At 39.6% G+C, this 22,391-nt stretch overlaps 1 protein-coding gene across 1 annotated transcript in view; it reads left to right on the forward strand.

The window, feature by feature from the left end:
* Nucleotides 1-22,391, forward strand: part of FRMPD4 (FERM and PDZ domain containing 4) — a 454,050-nt gene that overhangs the window by 333,161 nt on the left and 98,498 nt on the right. Inside the window, exon 4 of the mRNA XM_066578028.1 lies at nt 9,008-9,168. Within this exon, the coding sequence (XP_066434125.1) occupies nt 9,008-9,168 (161 nt within the window). The remainder of the gene's footprint in view (nt 1-9,007; nt 9,169-22,391) is intronic.

Raw genomic sequence — 22,391 nt, forward strand, 5'->3', positions numbered from 1 at the left:
TAGATAGATAGATAGATAGATAGATAGATAGATAGATAAATAGATATTAGTTATTTTAAAACCATATATTGTATGATAAAGTTTAGCAAAGAAGGGATTACAAATGTGTTTTCTTTGAAAACTGACTGTTAAAAATTAGTATATTGTATATTGTATCCCTTCTCCTGGATGCATTCGGGGTCATTTAAACCAGCCATTTTTTTTTTCATTTTAGCAGCCAAGTTCTTTATTTTTTCATTTAGCTGGCTGTATGAGGCTTTGTTTTATGCGTGAGAATTTGGCATTTTTTGGCTCTATTTGGGGTAAATATAAATTACAGTCGGATTAAAATGTTCTTGCTGTTCAAACATAGAAAACAGCTATATTTTGCATTGTTCTTTTGTTAGTTTATTTTTATACTATTCACATTTCATAATGTTAACTGGTAAATTAACTCTTCAAGTTACTGTATGACAGTCATGTGGATATCTAATAAGGACGTTTTTTTTGTTTTAATGTAAATTATGTGCAATAAAATGTATTTTATATTAGGTAAGTACATTTCAGGGAAGCACTTATTCTAGAGCGCCTTTGAAACATAGCACTCTACAACAAGGCTTCTGAATGGCCACTGTAAAAAAAAGTCATATTTGCAGTCATTACTGATTGGGATGAGGTTACAAAGAAGAAATGACTTTGTTTGAATAGTGACACTTTCAAAAATGTGAAAAGAACATGCCAATACACTTAATGCAAAGTGCCAACACTATTGGGATTGCAAAGATAGCAACCACAACTAGACCCAAACATCATGGAAGTCTATATGTCACCCAACCACATAAGAGAGAAAAAGAGAGATGAGCAAACTTTGCAAAAGTTCAGTTCAGCCAGTTCGCTGAATCTTGGCAAAACTTTGGTTCAGGACAAATTAGTTTGAATTGAACCTGAAGTTCTTAAAACCCCCTAAAACAAGTACTGATCACTTTCTAACAGTGATGTGGTGGTGTATCCTATTCAATGTATGTATCCTAGTGGTTAGCACTGTTGCCTTGCAGTGCAGTGCTGGGGTCCTAGGTTCAAATTTAAGGACAACATTTACATAGAGCTTGTATGTTCCCTTTATGTCTTGTTGTTATTTTTCTTCTTCTCCTCCTCCTCCAGAGAAGAAAAAAGCATGGTGGCTCAGTATTTAGCATGTTGCCTTGCAGTAATGGAAGCCTAGGTTCAAATCTGACCAAAGACAACATCTGTATGGAGTTTCCCAATGCCATACAGCTGTTGTCCTTGGTCAGATTTGAACATAGGTTCCCAGCACTGCAAGGCAACATGCTAACCACTCATCTGTTAACGAGGAACTACCACTACCAAGATTTTTTCTAAATTAATTTATGGTTCTGCCTGAGTTTTGGGTTTTTGCCGAACCAAATTTTTAAAAATGTTCAACCAAAATTCAGGTTCTATAGGTTGAGTTTACTGATCTCAAGAAGTGAGGCAATGAAATAACAATGTCCTAGCTACAGTAACGTGTGACAACAGTGGTTTAGAGGGCCCTAGTGTAGCTTTTGCATTGGGTTCTATTGGTCTATTCACACTGTACTCCCCCTCCATTTGGCTTATGCATGAAAATGTGTGTTTAAATATACTCTTGGCATCTGTCAGGCTGGAAAACATTGGTATACCTTTTTCAACAGTATGGAATACATGTGTTATTCCATTCAGAGGCATCCCATAAAAAAAGAATATGACACAATATACATTCTTTTAACACTGAAGCCCAGTGGCATATGTGTGAGGCATTTGTTGGGGGTATATATTGGAAGTCCCCCTGATGTATACTGCCAATGTACACTGGAAACACAGTGTAAATAGATCCTAAAGGCCCATTTACACGCAACGACTATTGCTCAAAATTTCTTAAATAATAAATAATATTCTGCAATAATCGTTCAGTGTGAAAGCAAAAAAATTGCTTATGTGTTGTTTGCAGTTGTTTAAGTTGACATTTCAATCAGCTTTAAAAACCTTGTTGGCTTGCTGGCTTCTCATTCCATGTAAATGTTTCCAATAGGAGGTGAAGCGCTGAGCGAGAAGCCCACAAGTCAGCAGCAAGTCTTTCAGATTGAATGCTCTGCACAAGCGCTAACAACTTTAACAGTGATGTCAGCACTTGTGCAATTGGCCCATGTAAAAGGGCCTTAAGGCTTAAAGGCTAAGCTAATGCTAATGGAAGGGGAACTGAAATTTGATATATGCAAATTATTTATTATCCTGGAATAGTAAACTTCTCTTTAGTTTCTAAGTAAAAAGGGACTCGGTGCTGTTGGCGCAATTTATCGCTATTCGATATACTGTGTGGTCCAAATTAGATAAAAATAATTTGCAGGCCTGGAGAGCCTTTCAAAGACCACACGTCTGACCATCATGTGTCCCAAAAGACTCTGCCTTTATTAAGCGTGGGTAAAACTTAAATAAGTTTCAACACAGGAAGTGAAGTAATTTAAGATACAGTTACATTATGTAGTGAGCTGATAGGTCATTCTCAGAGGGAGGTATTTGTGAGGTAGCTTGTGATGTCATCCAACTGGGAGGAACTTCGGTGAGCACGCTCAGTTCATTCTTGAATTTGGTCTCATGAGAAGAACATCCTGTTTCTCCTCTCTGCTTGACCAAGACAAAGACATTCCTAGAAAGGTTTCTGCCAGTTAGAACCGGCTTGACCAGTTTATGGACAATAAGCACTGCTCCTTAAATTCTTGTGGAGGTGGGGGGGCGATATTCCCTTCCCCCAGAGGTTTACATTATAGACAAATATAGTATCTTTACAGTTGACAAAAGTACAGAAAATACATGCAAAATGGTGAACCTATCGGCCATCTCCCACAGCGCTCTAGCAGGAAAAAACCCAATGGGAAGCTGAAGATCAAATTAATTATCTTTAATATCATAAAATCTTGTACAACGCGTTTCGTTGATCAATTACTGATCAATTAAAGGGCTCCTAGGAAACCTCCAAAAGTGTTGGAAAACATATAATAATAATAAACTTTATTTGTATAGCGCCAACATATTCCGCAATGCATATATATGCATATATATATTATATATATAATATATATATATTATGTATATATATATATATATATATATATATATATATAGTCAATGTTATACGTGGGGTCTAAAAATCTATAAATTTATATATTGACCCATTGATCATTATTAGGGATGAGCGAGTATACTCGCTGAAGCACTACTCGCTCGAGTAATGTGCCTTAGCCGAGTATCTCCCTGCCCGTCCCTAAAGATTCGGGGGCCGCCGCAGCTGACAGGTGAGTTGCGGTGGGGAGCAGGGGAGAGCGGGCGGGAGAGAGAGATCTCCCCTCCGTTCCTCCCCGCTCTCCCCCCCAGCTCCCCGCCCCGCGGTGGCCCCCGAATCTTAAAGGACGAGCAGGGAGATACTCGTCTAAGGCACATTACTCGAGCGAGTAGTGCCTTAGCGAGTATACTCGCTCATCCCTAATCATTATTATTATCACTATAATTATTTTATGATCTCCACTCTATAATCACCATTGTAGCTATACATTCTGATACCGTGATATTTATTTATTTATATTTTTATATATTTGTATGCTTTCCGCAAGTATTTTTATAATAATCATAAGGGCAATGTTTGCCTTAGGCCTCCTTCCCACGAGCGTGACGGGCTCCGCAGCGTAATATTACGCAGTGAAGCCCGTCACGGCGCCCCCCAGAGCCCCTATACTTACCTGCGGGAGATAGCGTGAAATCGCTTCCCCGCCCACCACCGCCGCGTCACCGCTCGTCACCGCTCGTCACCGCTCGTCACCGCCCACCGCTCTCGCGTCACCAGCCGTGTCACGTGCACGGCCGGCCGTGTCACGTGACGCGGCCGGACCGCGTCATTTGGCGTCATATGACGCTCGGCGGTGGGCGGGAAAGCGTTTTTTCACGCTATCTCCCGCTGGTTACAGCGGGAGATAGCGTGAATGGACGGCTTCCATTGACTGCAATGGAAGCCGTCAGTGCGTACAGCCCGTCCTCACCCGCAGAAAATAGAGCATGCTGCGGGTGAGGACGGGAGAAATCGCGGTGCGTAATTCCGCGGTGGAATTACGCATCGTGAGCATTGAGCTATTAGGTTCAATAGAACCTAATAGCTGCGTGCAACGCAGCGGATTTTCGCCGCGAATTACGCGGCGGAAATCCGTTCGTGGGAAGGAGGCCTTAGTGTTCATTTCACTATGTCTATATGTGTAGTAAAACAACTGGAAGGACGCACCTAAATATTTAAACATTTATTATAGACAATTTCATTAAGTGCAACAATATTTGAATATTTTATTATCTTATTAATTTCCAATGCAATACAATGTAGACATTAAGGGCCCGTTCAGACGAGCGTGTTTTCGCGCGCATATACGCGCGCACAAAACTGCGCTCCTATATAAAACTATGGATCCTATGAAGTGTTCACATGGGCGTGTTTTTAGTGCGTGCGAACGCGCGCAGCAACGAATAATGGACATGCGTACCAGTTTGCTCTGTACTGCGCTGCTCTTAACATTGGCTCCTATGGGACACGCTGCACGCGAGTCCGCTCGTGTGAACTACCCAATAGACAGCAATGTAAATTTTTTTTTTTAATGCTAAAGCTAAATGCTTTTGTGTCTTTCCCTTTGCATAAAGCACTCCATGTTGTGTTCCGGATGTGTTTGGTTGTAAACACCAATAAACGATGTGTAGCCTGTTATATAAAGGCAGAAACTTAGTAATCCAAAGTTCGCTGGGGCGCCAAAGAAATCGTGTGTCTTACAACTATCAATACTTAAAATACTGGCGCCGTGTATATTGGCTGGGATGCTGATACAGCTCAAGGTATGAAGCGCATCTTCATGCGCTCCATGCGCTCCATGCAGCCAACATCACATTTGCTAACACGCATATGTAAAGCACGGACCTTCGTTCACGCGCATTTTTGTGCGCACGTTAAAACGCGCGCATGTGCACGCGCATTAGCGCATACGCACGTCTGAACGGGCCCTAAGGGTGTGCATCGGGTCCAGTGAAACCTATGCTCTGCCCAGACGATCAGCAACTTTTGTTGAAATCAATTATACTGGCATGATATCCAGAGGGTCCGATGTATGCGTTCCATCAGGACGTAACGTGCGTGTCAGGCGTGCGTGCCAACGTCACGCGGCTAGTCACGACACCCGGAAGTGGTCTGCACACACTCCGGACGCCTCCCGACTATCGACCATTGGCATGCTGAGGATGTAAGTCCCTGATTTTACTTATATGTTGAACGATGTAATTTATGTCTATTGTACATGAAAAAGTTGTGGTGTTCACGACGAAACGCATTGTACAAGATTTTATGATATTAAAGATCATTAATTTGATCTTCAGCTTCCCATTGGGTTTTTTCCTGCTAGAGCACTGAGCCCCTTTTTACTTATTTTTCTTCTGATGTTCTGTTTAATGGTCGGACCCCACTTAGAGGTACGATTGGCTGGGCAAGCTCTCCTGTCTATAAGTCGGGATATTGGAACTATACCCATGGACCATCTGATTTGTGGATTTGTTACACGCTGACCGGGACGTGGAGGTGTTGGTGGGAAACCTTCCCCTGGGTTATCCCACTGGCACCGGGTAAGTCCTACCTTTTCTCTAAGTTTGGCTATACCTCTGTGGGTTTTTGAGCTGGAGCGCTGTCTCTTATAAATGGGTTCTCTTTAGTTTCTCTGTTTCCTCATCCAATGACTAATTCAAAATATATCCTATGTAAAACATGTCTATAGATATTTAATCACAAAATAAAAGACTAGGAGTATTCTTTAGCACTGGATACTATATGCTACTATTCAAAGGAAGTCTAGGATTAAGAAATGAATATACAGTAGAGATTTGGTTACCAAGCGCATCTACAGGCCCTCTACTATTTATATACATGGGCACATGCTTGGATGAAGCACATATATATATAAAATCCAATGAGCACATTCACCTTGTGATGATACCCTGTGCAAAAATAATGAAGCACATAGAGAAACTAATTGCTGAATACATTATATTGCAAAATGTGAGCATCTGCTGCATGGCTGATTTTTAGTCGCAGGATTTAAAAAATCCTAAGAGATTTTATTTTGAAAGCAATTTTTAGAAGAAATTTTAAGTCACATCAGATATGCAGAAAATGCAACCTTATATTTGTTTCAGCGATTACTCTTTTTCCCCCATTATAAAAAATAGGAAAAAAATATATAATCTACATTAAACTGCTGCTTGGTAGAGATTTTAGTAGCTATGCCTCTGTATGTCTGTACGAAGTGTTTCAAATTCACCTTGCTGTGTGTTCCTTCATGACATGAACAGCCATAATATTAACAACATACCAGTAATTAGAAATGTACCAGTAAAACATTGCCTAGACAGAAGCAGGCAGACCATACAATCTATTCCATTTGGAAATGGAAAGACCCAGTATGTTTTGATTCGCTAATGCTTCACTTTCATAATATGCGTTGCTGCAGACGAACAATACTACTTCAACATTTCTATATAATTGAAGTGCACTCTGCAGAATCCTTTGTACCACCAATATCCATCTGATAAAAGATGTGTATGCTTTCATTTGGCTTTCCACAATGATAAACAGGTTCATATCTGCTGCCTTTTCATACTCTGCTGATGATCTAAAACAGCATTCAAAATGAAAGAATTCTCAAAGTAGTTAGATAGTTTACATTTCTTGTCTTCATGAAGATTGTAGTAGGAGAAATTCTTAATTTCATCTATATTCATAAATTGGCCTGCAGTGGTATCAGCGGTATTATTCCTACAGAAGCCAATTCCTTTCTTAATTTTGTCCATATAGATGCATCCTCCTCTCACCATGCAGGTAGCTGACTACGCCAAGCATCCACCCCCCTCATTATCAAGAGGCAGTGTGAGTGGCTGTCTTATCGGTGTCCTGCACAGGTGTTATTGGCTCCTCCATTTGGTAGTCAGCTACCTGCATGGTGAGAGGAGGATGCATCTATATGCACTCCTCAGTCAGTACAGGTGTTATTGGCGCCTCCATTTGGTAGTCAGCTACCTGCATGGTGAGAGGAGGATGCATCCATATTCACTCCTCAGTCAGTAAGTAACGGGCATTTTCTGTGATTGTTTTTAATTTTTTATTTCCCCTTCTGTGATGCATTATCTTAATTTTGTAGCTCAATTACCTTTTTTTTATCTTAGAATGATTTATCAAAGCTGTCTATGACATGAGAATTCTGTTCATCCCATGTTCATCAATAATTAGAGACAAATCTAAAAAATAAAAGCATACAAGTAACAGCTTATATGCATTTATGGGAAGCAATGCATGGCCACAAGTAGATTCACTGATAAAAAAAAATATCCCCAGAAATCTGAGATAATATAAAGGAAAGCAAGGTAACGTTGTACATACTGAGTTCTGAGAACACGTGCAATTATTTTATCTTAAGGGCTAAATCAAGCGTTGCAACTACATTTTCTAGATGAACACCCATACACACAGCTTAAGCCCTTCCCTGAAATCCATTGACGGCTGCCGGGGCTTAGCGGCGACTTCTGGCACTGTCCCCGGCCCTGTAGCGCTGCTGATCTATCAGGATGCGGGGATTTAAAATCCTCCAGCCCCTGCAGTGAGGAGGAGATTGAATGGAGTGGAAGTCGAGCATAAGTGGTGCTTCCCCCTTAATTTTCACTGGGACTGCTGGAGATATTCAAGCACTTGTATTCAGCTATTTCCATCAGCCCCACTGAAGATGAATAGAGGAGCACTGCACATGCATGATCGCTACTCCACTCAATCTCCTTCTCCCTGCAGGGGTGCATTGAGCCAGCAGTGAGGGGGAGAGGTAGACATGGGACCCCCATTCTTGGGATCATTCGTTAGACACTTGCCGATCAGACTTTTAATGGCATAGGTTATAAAAGTTGATTTTCGTGGAACCCCTTTAATAATTGCTCATCCCCCATACACTCTGGTTCTGCCTTTGTAAAGACATCTCAAACAAAAACCAAACATTAACTCACGAACATTAACATTTCTCTCATTTGTGTTTGCGTTGACTTAATTTTCAGGTTTGTTAAGTCCCATTTATACACACAGATATCTTTCAAAAGATTGAAAGATCAGCGATCATTTTGCATAAAGTATTAAAAGGCACTAATTGCTATTAGTACTTTATTAGCTTAATTTGCATACAAAGGAGCTTCTGGGAGCTGTTACAGAACTCAGCAGGAGGTCTGAACTCTGTAATTAGATCCATTATTCAGCCACGGGTTCCCCGTGAAAAATTCAACACCATGGACAGCAGACACAGCGTGCGGTTCTGCTTATCAGCTGTTCTGCTGAATGATGATTTTCAAGCAGAACTGAAAACTGTCGTTCAGCCGAACAGGGAAAGATGGGCACATTCAGACACAAGAATTATTGCTCAAAAGATGGTGTTTGAGTGATAATTATTATGTCTAAATGGGCCTTTATCTTGACGATAGTAGGGAATTGAGATATATGCAAGTCTACATAGTCTTTATAATGGTATCAATTGCTATATTAAAGCCAAATAAAAATTTAGCATTTATGACCGTTGTTTGCTTATTTTGACTTAATACATAGCAGCCAGTCACTGCATATGAGCTAGAGAGAATTGTGAGTGTACTGTAGTTTTAAGACATGGTATAAGTTTCTAATCTTAATTGCTAATTGTATAGCTTTTTCCACACCAACAGATTCTCTTTAATGAAGTATAACGCACAGTTTCTTCAGAGCTAAATGTATTCAGATAATTAACACTTTCTGTCATGTCCTGGATGCTAAATGTGTAATTCTAGAACACAAATAATGAGCAAGCCACTAATGGGAATAATATGGCTACTTTACAATGTACTATAGGATTGTGAGTGATCTCTGTTCTATCGGTCTACAAACAAAAGAGCTGAACAGTATGATATGTTTTTTCCACAGTCACTTGACACAAACTTCGACATTTGAAGACCCCCGAATTGAAGGCTGCCAAATTAACCCTCCCACACCGAGAAATGTGGAAATGAGGAGAGATCCAGTTCTTGGTTTTGGATTTGTTGCAGGGAGTGAAAAACCAGTTGTTGTCCGTTCTGTAACACCAGGTGAGTGACTCCATTTAATAAGGGAAGGGACTTGTTTTTGTATAGCACCAACTTATTTTGCAGCGCTTTCAGGTAATATGGTTAAAGCTGGCAACTCATTTTACCGGAAGGATGGAAGGCTGAGTCAATTTGGAGCCTGATTGAACACGCAACCTTCAGGTCGTGAGTGAGAGCTTAGGGCTGCATTTTGTTGTCTTAACTCTGCGCCACACGAGGCCCTCTATTTTTGCATATGATGAGTTATGTTCTTAATCAACAATGATGTGATGAGTCAACATTCAGGAATATATTTTCCATTTTCCTGAGGCCTGTTTTATACAGCTATAAACATTCACTTAGAAGGGGGAGCTGTCCCCTACTGAAATACAATAGGCACCCTTTTTTGTTTTTGACCTTGTGCTGGCTTGTAACATTAGCAAACCATGGTAATGCCACAATCCCTTAGCTAATTACAGGGAAACGTGATGTGGGGAGCAGTAGACAGCATCATTTAAGGAATAGGATGCTGGGTAGGTGTGCCAGTGGCACTTCTGGTTCAAAGAAATATGTCAGCATCATGTCTATACATATATATATGTGTGTGTGTTTGTATAAATATATCCACCCTCGGTTCAAAAAAATCCAGCCCCTAGAAGTTATTGTTGTTTTGCAGTAAAACTCAGCATTTAGTTACATCTCAGGCAGATATGTAAATGGTTAAAGTTGTGGTGAAATAAGACAATGGCTCTAAAAGTGGTTCCACCCTTCACCTATAAAAAAGCTCTCAGAGGCTACTTGTGTGTATTGGACCTCTTTTTCAGCTTGTGTAGAGCTTGTTGATCACTAGACGCCTCTACAATGCAATCAAAACGATTTTGCCCACTTAACAGAGTTTGATGGTCATATAAACGAATTGCCCACCACCTGGGCCATTCTTACTAAGCTGTTAGGAGATGTTGGGACCAGTGAATGTGATAGGGCGTGCACACAAGGAGACCAGCCTCAGGATGCCCTTAAATTCTTCCATAACATTACCACACTTTTTTTGGCCTGCCCGGTTGCGAGATGTAGATCACTATCTAGGATGCCAGCTTCGACAGGCTACAAGTTTGTACGATCTAGAGGCACAATTACAGCAAATGTGGACCAATATGCCGCAGGACACCATACAGAACCCATATGCCTCCACACCCGTCCGTATCACATCTTGTAATAGATCTCCTTTTTTGACGTTCATATACTCCAATGGGGAATATGACCAAAAGTGTAATCCCAAATTAAGAAAGTCTATTGCTTGGGTTCTGTGGTGATCATCAAAAGATGAAATTGTTTTAATTCGCAAATATGTACACAAATTCCATTCGAGTGTTTTGAAATTATTTGATTTAGCTAGTTACCATAATGTTTCCTAGATCTCACAATTAATCTCATGCGTTCTTTATTTAGCCCTTTATGGACCAAAGTGTTTTGGTCCTAAAGGACCAGACACTTTTTTAGGAATTTTACCCGTGTGGTAGTTTTAAGACCCTTTTTTTAGTGACATATAGGACTATTTTTTATTAACTTTTTTCACTGAATATTTTTTCTTCTTTTTGTTTTATAATTGGCCCGAAATGCTTTAAACTTTATAGTTGTGTATTTCTAAAATTAGTATATTAACACTAAAGTACAGGGATTGGCTACCCATTTTGTTTCTGACATTTAGATATATAATTTGTAGAGTCTTAGATTACTGGACAGATAAGTCCACAGTTGTTTTCAGGTTGTTTTCTTTTTTTTTAATATATATTTTTATTTTATTCAGTAATTTTTTTAAACTGATGTTTGTAACTATTCATTTTAATATCCATGTACCCGTGACATAGTATAAGACCTATTTAAGATATTCACACTGTCATTTTTTTTTAACTATTTTACACTTTTACACTATAACTGGTGCTTCCATAGGAGTCCCAGTTACAAGAAAAAACATCCCCCAGTAGTGACAATAATCCCTGGCAGAGCTGATCTGGGTCAGCTAGGAACCTGCAGCGCTGATGTGCCAGGGGGCACTCAGCGATCACATGATCACTGAGTCAAATAGCAGAAGCGGCACTTCTGCTGTCTATATTCACTACATAGTGCTCATTGAGCATTATGTAGCCCACAAAAGAGTAGGCAGAAGTGGTTGAAAAACGTTTCTGTCTTCTCCTCCAGATCCTCAATTGTCGTTGAAATCTGAGGAACCAACCTGCTCCCATGAGAATACAGGAGTAGGAGCTTTAATCCCCCATGGTATTCATACTGTGGCATGGGATTAAAGGCCAGGGCCAAGCACTGTATATTTATGGTGCTTGGTCCTTATTCGGTTAAATTGAACACAGGAGCAGAGATTGCCAAAATTGCTCTCAATGGTAGGAAACTTGGGTGGCATACATTGTTGGATAGTTCCTCCCAATGAACATTTCCTATAAAAATGTGCCATATAGTTTACATATAGTATGAAGTGACATTTCAAAGCACCAACTGAACTCTAGGGCTCAATGTAACAATTCAGTGTCATTTACTTTTTACAGAGCTTGATTATACCGGTAAGCTATTTTCTGGACCACCATTGAGCCTTGATTCCCAGAGTTAAAACCTTTTGAGATACTTGCTCTGTTCTCTATCCAACCCACAAGATTCAATGCTGATCCATTCTCTTCCTGAGGGAAAATGCTACTCTTTTAATCCCACTGCATGTGCTGTTTTTAGTATGTGCATTACTTCTGCTGAGTGCTGAAGTGTGCACTTATCAAAGCAGTGGAAATGCATGCACTCATAGGTATACTGTCATGTCGTGGGTGCCATATCTGCTGTGATAGAACTATTTTCTTATTGGAGTATACCAATACCAGTGTAGGCGTGCCAATGCATTTTATGTTAGTGCACCACTGAGTTAATGAGTCACAGCTCAGTGCAACTCGGCGCAGCTATGCCATCTGCATAGCGCAACTGCCATTCAAAGCGAATGGCAGTGGACGCACAATGCAAATAGCATAGTATGACTTACAGGAGCTGGCTGCTCTCCGCAGCTGGTTTGACTGTAGAATTGTTTTGGTCTTCCTTTTCCATCCAGCAGGTGGGTGCCCTGCAAGCCAAAGATCATGGCCAGACAGTAGTAGAACCATTCTCTTATATGCCTGGTTTTACTTAAGACCAAAGTGAGAATAATATATTCATGTTTGCTTAGTCCCTGGGAATCAGACCATATCGGCTGAGAGCTCAGCTCTTTTCATTACACAAGTCATCTCTTCTATCCTTCGATAAATGATTAGAGGACAGATAATATAGATATGATTAGATTTGTTTCCAAAAACATGGCTTTTGGCAGACAATAGTTATATGTGTTGTTAAATGATTGTATGGTCCAGAGTATGAGTTCAGTGACCAAAAGGGAAACTTGCCTTTAAACACAAAATGTTTAGTCATTTTTTGTCCAATTAGAGTGCATATACTTTGATTAATTGTGCAGAAGCATACAAGGGTTGTACAGTATTTGTGCAATCCATTATTCTTAGAAGGGTTGTTCAACATTAAGTTGCAAATAGCTGTATTCTGTTGGGGAACTCAACATCAAGTGTTCAATTTCCTATAATGCCACCACAAAAAAACTGAAGCATTACACAACACTGGCTTCAAATCCCACCAAGGATAACATCTGCATAGGTTTTGTAAGTATGTTTTCCTCTTGTTTGCGGGTACTCCCGTTTCTTCCTACATTCCAAAAACATACTAAGAGCCCAACTGCTCTCTTTTCTGCACAATCAGTTTCACGTACAGATGTTGGTCTGACCATTCTCTGAACTTGCAAAATCATATGGACATGATCTGGCTAAAAAGGGATTTTGTTAATCAGATAAACCCTTTAACCCTTTCCAATCCACTGTCTGACGTCTAAAGACATTATGATTTAAGGCTGTACAGCTCCAATGTTGGAAGACATCCATCGGGGTTCTCTTGCTGTATATTGCCAGCCTCTCTGCTGTCGGAGCCTATACAACGTGTCACCTCATGCAGTTCTGGCTTTAGCCAGCATATAGTGCCGTTGTATAACGGCACAAAAAGAGTAAGCCCCCTAGGAAAACCAGGATACCAATTGGATTAGAAAGGGTTAATTCCCTTTTTGTCATGCTTTAAGGGGCCAGGGAGCCTATTCCCTACAGGGTCAATAGATATACTGTATACCTTTGTATAGTGAATTTACTAATTGTTTTTCTACATCAGTTCCATCCTACAAGTAGCCCCATATGGTTTCTGGCATTATGAAAATTTACCCTTCCGTTTGAAAGTGGTGTAAGATTATAGCCAGGTAGTAATTTAACCTCTTATCCAATACTTAGCTGAGTGAGCTGGCACACAACTGTAATTAGTTGCTTTTGGGTGCATATTTGTTATGCTTACCAAATAGCCATCCTGCTACCGTTGAGCGATAGTGCATTTAGGAGATTAATTAGAATGTAAGGGAGGGAATGCAGTCAATCATAGATTAAACATACACTTCTTGGAATACAATTCACAACAAGTAATATTTGAATGAAATAATTCGTTCATTTCCTTACAGGTATTATTTTTGGAACTGAAATACTAATATAAATGAAACATCTGATAAATGAGCCAATGCATGCAGAGACATTTTATTTCACTTTACTTGGCTCTTGGAGCAAACCTCATTCGTATGCGGCATGTAGCCTGTAACAGACTGTTCCAGGAGGATAGACGTCACACATTTTGGGACACAGCTGACATAAAGTACTGCGATGAGAGAATACAAATAGACAAACACTTACATAGGAACACAACTGGAGGCTCATGTATTTCTTTCTACAACACAGATGTAACAGATCATAATGAGGGCATTATATTAGCTAATAGCTATAGCTTATAGAAACATACCTATGATGCAGTTAGAGGAAAAGATCTATTGCTATTGCACATATATTCATTAAAGTATAAAGCTGACCACATATAATGTTATTGGGGACAGTTAACCCCCTATAATTTGTTCACTTCAAATTCTATGAATTGTCAGCTTTGCCCATTAAGTTCTAACAGCTTACATTCAACATTAATCCTATATAGTTTATTTTGAAGGGGTTTTCTATGGAAATACTATTTATGACCTCTCCTCAGGACAGGTCACCAATAGTTGGTCGTCCGGGGCCCGCTGCTTGGGACCCCGGCCGATTAGATCGGGTGACCGCTAACAATACAACTATACACTGGGGTGGGAGTGGATTTCAATGAGAGCTACAGCTGCAGTTACAAGCGCCGAACACCACACAGGGGTCACAACAGTGGCTTTGGCTGCCATCCTAGTGTATACCAGCGCTGTCAGTGGGAGCTGGATCAGCTGGTCGGCTGGGGTCCAGAGTGGTAGGCCTCCAGCCAATCAACTATTGATGATCTATGCTGAGGAGAGGTCATTGAAAACCCCTTTAATGTAACACTCATCATTGTTTTAAGATAATTTTCTAATCATTTATGGCGCCAAATGTTATGGATCTGAGAACATTTTATTTAGAAATGTAACAGCATGGTTTGCCTTTAGTTAACCACGTTCTACTTTAAATATTGCCTTGAAGGTTAGCACTGTTGCCTTACAGATCAGGACTCCTAGGTCCAATCTGACCAAGGGTGATATCTGCCTTGAGTTTCTATGTTCTCCTGGTGTTTGTGCAAGTTTCCTCATGGTATTCCAGTTTCCTTCTTCACATCAAAAACATACTAATAGGTTAATTTGGAATCTTGATCTATAAACGTTTAGTAAGGCTATAACATCCCTGGTGCCCCTACTGGCACAATAGTATCTGCAGCGGAGGAGCCACTGAGGAGCCACTTGCATGAGCGGAAGAGCCCATATGTAACTCCTGAGTCACTGGTTCAGTAACACCGGTATGCAGTGCAGTGTGGATGCATCTTAATGTAAAATCACTGAACTATCACAAATACTTGGGACCATAACTAAAACCTAATTTTCATATTGCTTGCTTTGTTAATATTGTACTTATAATTTAGACACGCTAGGGCTTATTTACAAATATTGTTTAATAGTTAGATAGTCTTAAAATGTGCCAGATTTATCACAGTGGCTTTGCTGAATGATAAATCTGTTAAATCTTAAGACTGTCTAGTCTAAATTTAGAATACCTATTAGTTGGCTTAGATTACTCCAAAAATTGCACCAAAATTTTTGCATAATTTGGCGCACTTTTTGGTGCAGTCTAGGCCATTACTTTTTTTTGATAAGTCTGAAAAACTCTCTGAAAGTGTCAAAAACACGTAGTAAATCTGGTGCAAATCATGTATGACTGTTTTTTGGCATAATGTGCAGCAGAAAACTGTCTTATTTACAACAGCAAAAAAGACCCACTGTCTGGATATTTTCAGTGATTAGGCATCTTAATTTGAACATACTATTTTATTAATACAATAGGGCTATGTGACTATTATAGCTTTAAAGCAGTGAATCACATTTTTTTAAGTTCTCCTTTTTTTTAAAGTTAGCATGAAAACTAGACAAACTAATTTAAAGAGGAGCTGTTATGTTCCCTATCAAAGCCTTTGTTTTGTTCATACTCATCAGCCCTGTTCCTCATACCAGCATTCCTTTGGTTTGGTCACTTTGAATGTGTCAAGTGGGAGGTCCTCACCATTTATTGTCAATAGGTGACATAAGTTGATTGACAATGAGCAGGGGAGACCACCCACTTGACAGATTTAAAGCTTTGAGAGCCAAAACTAAGGAGAGCTGGTATGGAGGAATGGGTGAAAGTGTGAACAGAAGAATAGTTGTGATAGAGTCAGTGGAGCCGCGACTGCATGAGGATATGACAGGTCTGCTTTAAGGTGAAAAAATAGAGACCTCAAATAATCCATTAATATTTGTGACATTTAGCTTACTATGCAGCAAATGTGCAACCTCCATTTTCAGTCACTACCGTAGCTAATGATATGTTTCAGATTTGACACTTTTACTACATTTTCTTCTGTGATAATAATTTGAATTCTTTGGATTATTGTCGGAAAGCAGCAAGCAAATCTTGAGGACTCTGGCACAGCAGGGAACTGATGCACTTGGTGCCTAATAATCACTTAGTTTAATGACAGAGGTGTTGTGTTAATCAGTGTTGGAACCCATCTTGTTTCATCATCAAATTTTGAGTTGTGACTGGACTTTAAATGCATAGAGATTAATTTTTCAAAGTACCTCTCCTCTGTCACTTAACCCCTTCAGTGGCAGGTTTATTATTACCATGTCATGCCTCACAGGACAGTTTTTTTTTAAATGAGTCAACAATGCAATTTAATCTCACAAGTATTTGAAAGTACTGTACTACTCTGACAGTTGGTATTATGGCAGAGAAATCTCCGGGGCTTGCTGCGCTGAGTATGCAGTAAAAACCCCAGAAGATTTCAGATGACAGCTCAGTGCTCTGCACATTTCAGCACTGGAGCTATCCACTGAAATCTTCCAGGGTTTAACTGCATGCTCAGTGCAGCAAGCCCCGGAGATTTTCCGGGTGTGCCACTAAAGGGGTTAAAGGTATATTCTAGTTTCAGCAAATAAAGATACTCTTTATATAATAAAAAGTTATCCAGTTTTCTTATATGTTCTATGTATCAATTCCTCATGAATTTCAAAACCTTTACCCGCTGTCTTACATTTGGAACCTTCATTGTTTAATTCCAGTGGATAGAAATCTATCCAGGCCATGTCATGAATCATAGTAGAACCACCATTGAAACATAACTTTTAATATCAAGCAAGCTAAAAGTCACCACAAGTCATATGAAGAAACTAAATGTAATGATAAACCCACAGATAAAGCATCTCTACAAACAGGCAGTTGCATTTAGGTGATGAAAACACTCTCCCTACAAAGCCCTACAATCACAACCCTGACTGACAAAGAAATAGCTGACCTGAGAAAGGAGATTCCAATTGGAACCCTCTAGAAAACCCCTATTAAACTCAATAAAATGAAAATAGGAGATTAGATCAAACAGAGGTATCATATATAACAAGAAACAATTGAACAGCAATGGTACTCAGTATAATAATAATATTCCATGAAAATAATGACTAATGTTAGCTACAATATCTGGAAATCAAAGTTAAAGTCACCCATGTGTCTAAACTGGTTTTAACACAACCACAGCCAAACCTAACAATATCCACTAAGTTGTCTGTATGAAAAATATTAACATCTACCAAACGGTATAAAGTATGAAGAACAATGCAATCAGCTTCTCCAAGTTCCATAGCTACAAATTAATTGAACTAAGCATATATAAAATAAAAACCCAATTTCACTGTACTGTTATTCCATACATCTAAGCAAGCTGTAACTTGAAGCTGTTGGGCCCACCAGACACCTCCAGCTATCATGCATCAGTTATACTGCTGGTCTCATCCCATTAGACAGAGGGCCCTTTTTAGCACCCTCTGGCTCTAAGGCCCAGCCATTGCACCCCCTTAGTTATGCCCCTGAACATACCCCACATCCTATTACCTTTCCTCACACCTCTGGTAAAAGTCATATTAATTGGTCACATTACATCAGTCTAATCAATAGTAAAAATGCCTTAATGTGACAACTGTAGTTCCACAATAAGACTACTATCCTATTGTAGGAAGTAATTGGTATGTTTTTGTTCATGCCTTCTTCGCACTGGCACCGGAGATAGTCTACAGCAGCCTCAGTTGTAGTCGGCGACATTAACTCTTACTGGACTGATGAGGTAGGAAGTGGGGTGTTGAGAAAATGAGATCCCAAGCTGAACCGACAAAGTCCCATAAAAAGAATAACTGTTGTTGTAACAAACTATTAAATGAGGCTTGTCTTGAATGCGAAACATTTTCCCTTTCTAAATAGTTTCCCATCTCCATTACTTATTGGGTTCCTTTAAATGTACTATACAAAATAAGTGACATGCATTCTCTTACCGCTTCAACACCACCATTTGTCAGGCAGCCGAGGCAGCAATAGATGTGTCAGTGGTAGCGTTTCATACTTTTATTGTTACAAATCTCATGAATTTGAACAATGTTTGCAGTGCTAAGTTTGGAACAAATCGATGTTTGACATAATGTGCATCTGATACATAGCCTCTGTATGCTGCTGTGATTGTACAAAGATATAGTCAGCAACTGCAGGATTTGGCCATTTTTAGCAGTCATGATAACTGATCATATGTCACTGTAGAAAGCTGCTTCTATTACGCATGCTGAATGCAAACCCTGACAATGCTTAAACGGGGAAGCAAGCGTCCTGGAAGCTTGGGTTTCCAACTACATCTTCCTATTCAATCATGAGGACTCCATTCCTTTCAGAGTTAATTTAGCATGGTTAAAATCATTGCATTCAATGATTCACACTTCAAATATTTATTCATGATTGTCGCTGTTCTTCTCTGTGGACATGGTTAAATACTGCAGACAATAAATGGGTGACATTGAACTAAAGAAAAGTCAGCTTAGCTGATAAAAGATTCATTAACAGGCAGATAATCATTTAAATAATTCACAAGTTTCAAGCCTTGTTTTTGTTTCCCAACAATTCTTTCGAGATGTTGCCTGGTCATTAAAATATCATTAAAGTAAATTTAATTCCATGTAAAAGACTTATATTTCTAAGGAAGATGTGAAGCGCGAGCTGTGTTTTTCATTTATTTTAGTTAGATTTTTGGAGGATATTTTTACTTCAGCCCTATGGCAGTGCTATACGTGCTTCTTACCATAACATTGAAGACAGTATTAATTTTTGCCTCAAAAGAGGCACAATGTCTTATACTGTGGGTGTCTTATACTTACACAGCTGCTGGCATCTGTGTCCCTTGCACTGGTCCCCCCGCTGCTGCAGTCCTCAGCGCTGACAGGATCCTCTTCTCCTGGTAATGGGGCTTTGAATACCCTGCCTCTGGTAAGCGCTGTGATTCATTCATTGAGCGCCGGCTCTGATTGGCTAGTGCTCGATCCAATCACAGTGCTTACCGGAGTCAGGGTATTCAAAGCCCAGTTACCAAGAGAAGAGAATCCTGTCAGCACTGAGAACTGCAGCAAGCAGCAGCGTGGGGACCAGCGTGAGGGACACAGATGATGGCGGCTAGGTGAGTATAGACAATAAGGTAAAAAAAAGCAATAATTACCTAGCTGCCGTTGTCTGTGTCCCTCGCATGGGTCCCCACGCTGCTGCAGTTCTGAGCGCTGACAGGATTTTCTTCTGGTGATGGTGCTTTAAATATCCCGTCTTCCGTAAGTGCTGTGATTGGATCGAGTGCCAGTCAATCAGAGCCGGAACTCAATGAACCTATCACAGCCATTCAGTGATGTCATTATGATGGCTAATCAAAGCTGGCGCTCGATCCAATCACAGCACTCTCTTACTGGAGGCGGGGTATTCAAAGCCCCGTCATCAGAAGAGAATCCTGTCAGCGCTGAGGACTGCAGCCTACCACAGTGCTGGAGACCAGCGTGAGGGACACAGGCACCGGTGGCTATGTGAGTATTGCTTTTTTTTTCTTTAATCTAGTGTAGCTAGGGCTTATTTTTGGGGAGGGTTTATATTTCAAGGCTCCCCCTTCAGATAGTGGTAGGGCTTATTATTGGAGTAGGACTTATTTTGGGGGAAAAAAATGTATGTTTATTAACCCCTTCATGACGCGGCCTCTTTTTTTCCCATTTTTGTTTTTTTCTCCTCCCTTTAAAAAAATCTTTATTTATCCATCAACGTCGCTGTATGAGTGCTTGTTTTTTGCGGGACGAGTTGTATTTTTCAATGGTGCTATTTAAAGTACCATATAATGTACTGAAAAACTTTAAAAAAATTCCAAGTGGAGTAAAATGAAAAACAAAACGACATTCCGCTATCTTTCAGTGCGTCTTGTTTCTACGGCGCACAAACTGCAACAAAAGCGACATGATAACTTTATTCTATAGGTCGGTATGATTGCTACGATACCAAACTTGTGTAGGTTTTGTTTACTGTACTACTCTTTTTTTTTCAAAGACATTTGATTTCTTTCAATTATTTTCTGCGGTCATCTTGTGCATGCAATAACTTTTTTATTTTTCTGTCGACGTGGTTGAGCGATGGCTCATTTTTTGCAGGATGTCCTGTAGTTTCCGATAGTAACAATTTGGATATGACTTTTCGATCGCTTTTTATTGTGTTTTTTCTGGAAGACAGGGTGACTGAAAAAGTGCATTTTTGGCGTTCTTGATTTTTTTCTTCGAACAACATTCACTGTATGGGGAAAATAATGCACTACTTTTACGGACGCGGCAATACCAAATATGTATTTTTATTTTATGATTTAGATTTTTTTTAATATAGATATGGCAAAAGGGGGTGATTTAAACTTTTATTACATTTTTTTTTTACAATTAATAAAACTTCATTGCTTTTTTTTTTTTACTTTTCTTTTAAGTCCTCCCAGGGGACTACAATATGCGATGCTATAGCATAACGTCATACTGCATTCTGACAGGCAGCCTATCAAGCCACCCCATGGGGATGGCTTGATAGGCAGTCTCTCAAGGCAGCCCTGGGGCCTTTCAGAAGGCCCCTGGCAGCCATGACACCTGCATGGCTCCCCCAATCTCACCGTGGGGGGGGGGGGCGTACGAGACCCAGGAACATGGTTAGGGGGATTTAAATGCTGCTGTCAGAACTGACAGCAGCATTTAAAAGGTTAATAGCCACGATCGGCCGTGTGGCCAATCACAGCTATTGCCCACGGGTGTCAGCTGTAATAAACAGCTGGCGCCCGCACTGTATGAAGAGAGGTTGCCCCGCGACCTCTCTTCATACATACCCTGACACTCCAGTACGTAAATGTATGTCCTAGAGCGGGAAGGGGTTAAAGCAAAGAAAGCAAAGCTAAGAGATTTTTTTCTCCCCCTTTACTCTTGAGAAGAGAAGGGTCCCAGAGGTCGGACATGCTCAATCATACTGTTATTGCATATCGAATAATGATTAGAACTCTGTTTTATGTTATTGTAACATTTTCCGGTATTGGACCTTTTCGCATCTACTGCAAATAGGGAGTTGGCAATGAGAAATAAAAATGCTAAAGGGGTCATTGTGAATTTAAGACCTTTTTAACATGTTTGGTCTTTATTTTAATAAATAAATGTAAAACTATCCTAGAGAAAATACTGCTTGTCTTTGTCCTATAATGTTGTGCACAGTCTGTAGGGTAAACACATGTATAGACATATAATGGCATGTCTTCTGTTTCTTATAGTACCTTATTAGCTCCAGGAAGGTTCTTTTTCTGACATTTGTCAGTTTGAGCACAATGTGATCTGTTGAAGAACTGTGTGCTTTGTAGATGTAGTATGGGTTATTTAGCTGTGATTATATATACAATTATCCTGTATGGACAATTACAGTATTTTTATGCAGTATACACTTGAAATATAGACTTTCATTGACATTATTCTTATTCTTTCCTTCTTAAGTTTGTCTTACAGCATACTTACTGACCAAACAAGTATATACCATAGAAAAAGGGAAGTTTGGAATAGATGGGAATACAGGATACTGACACTAACAAGGCAATACACTGGAGTCTTAAAGTGCTTTCATATGAGATTTGAAAATACGTCACTGACAAATGTACAACTTACGTGCCTTTTGAAGATTCTCATGTGCAACATGCAGATTTTGGTGTAGATGTGTCTGGGGTGCATTTTTATACTCCATATGAAAGTTCCTTTAAGCTGTTTGTAAACATTAGAATATTGTCGAACTGTCATGTAGATTCAGCAGTATGTACTGACTTGATTTTGTATGGGGGATTTTCAACTGTCTCCTAATTGTAGGTTAACAGAGACATCTTGGGTATTCTGTAACTTTTGTTCCTCCTTGAGATAAATCGATACCAGTAGTGTCTAATGGAAGCTTGTCTACCTGTAGAATGAACATGCCTGCTCAACTGAGAAGAATATGTTTATAGGTAGACTGGCTTAGTCAGACAATACAATAACCTAAAGGAAATGTGTCATCAGAAAATAAGCTATTATATAAATCAGGATTTTATGTGAAATATTTTTTTAAATAATTTTCGTTAAGATTTTTCTTAATTTTCAATGTTACAATCCATTTTTTTTTCTAAAAATCCAAATATCATGCAGTTTTCACAGTGATCACTAAGCATAATAGTAGTCTGACACTTTGTGTACTATAGAGAAAACCTTTCAGCAGTCATCACATTAT

The sequence above is a fragment of the Eleutherodactylus coqui genome, chromosome 1 (assembly GCF_035609145.1).
Source record: "Eleutherodactylus coqui strain aEleCoq1 chromosome 1, aEleCoq1.hap1, whole genome shotgun sequence".
NCBI lineage: Eukaryota > Metazoa > Chordata > Amphibia > Anura > Eleutherodactylidae > Eleutherodactylus > Eleutherodactylus coqui.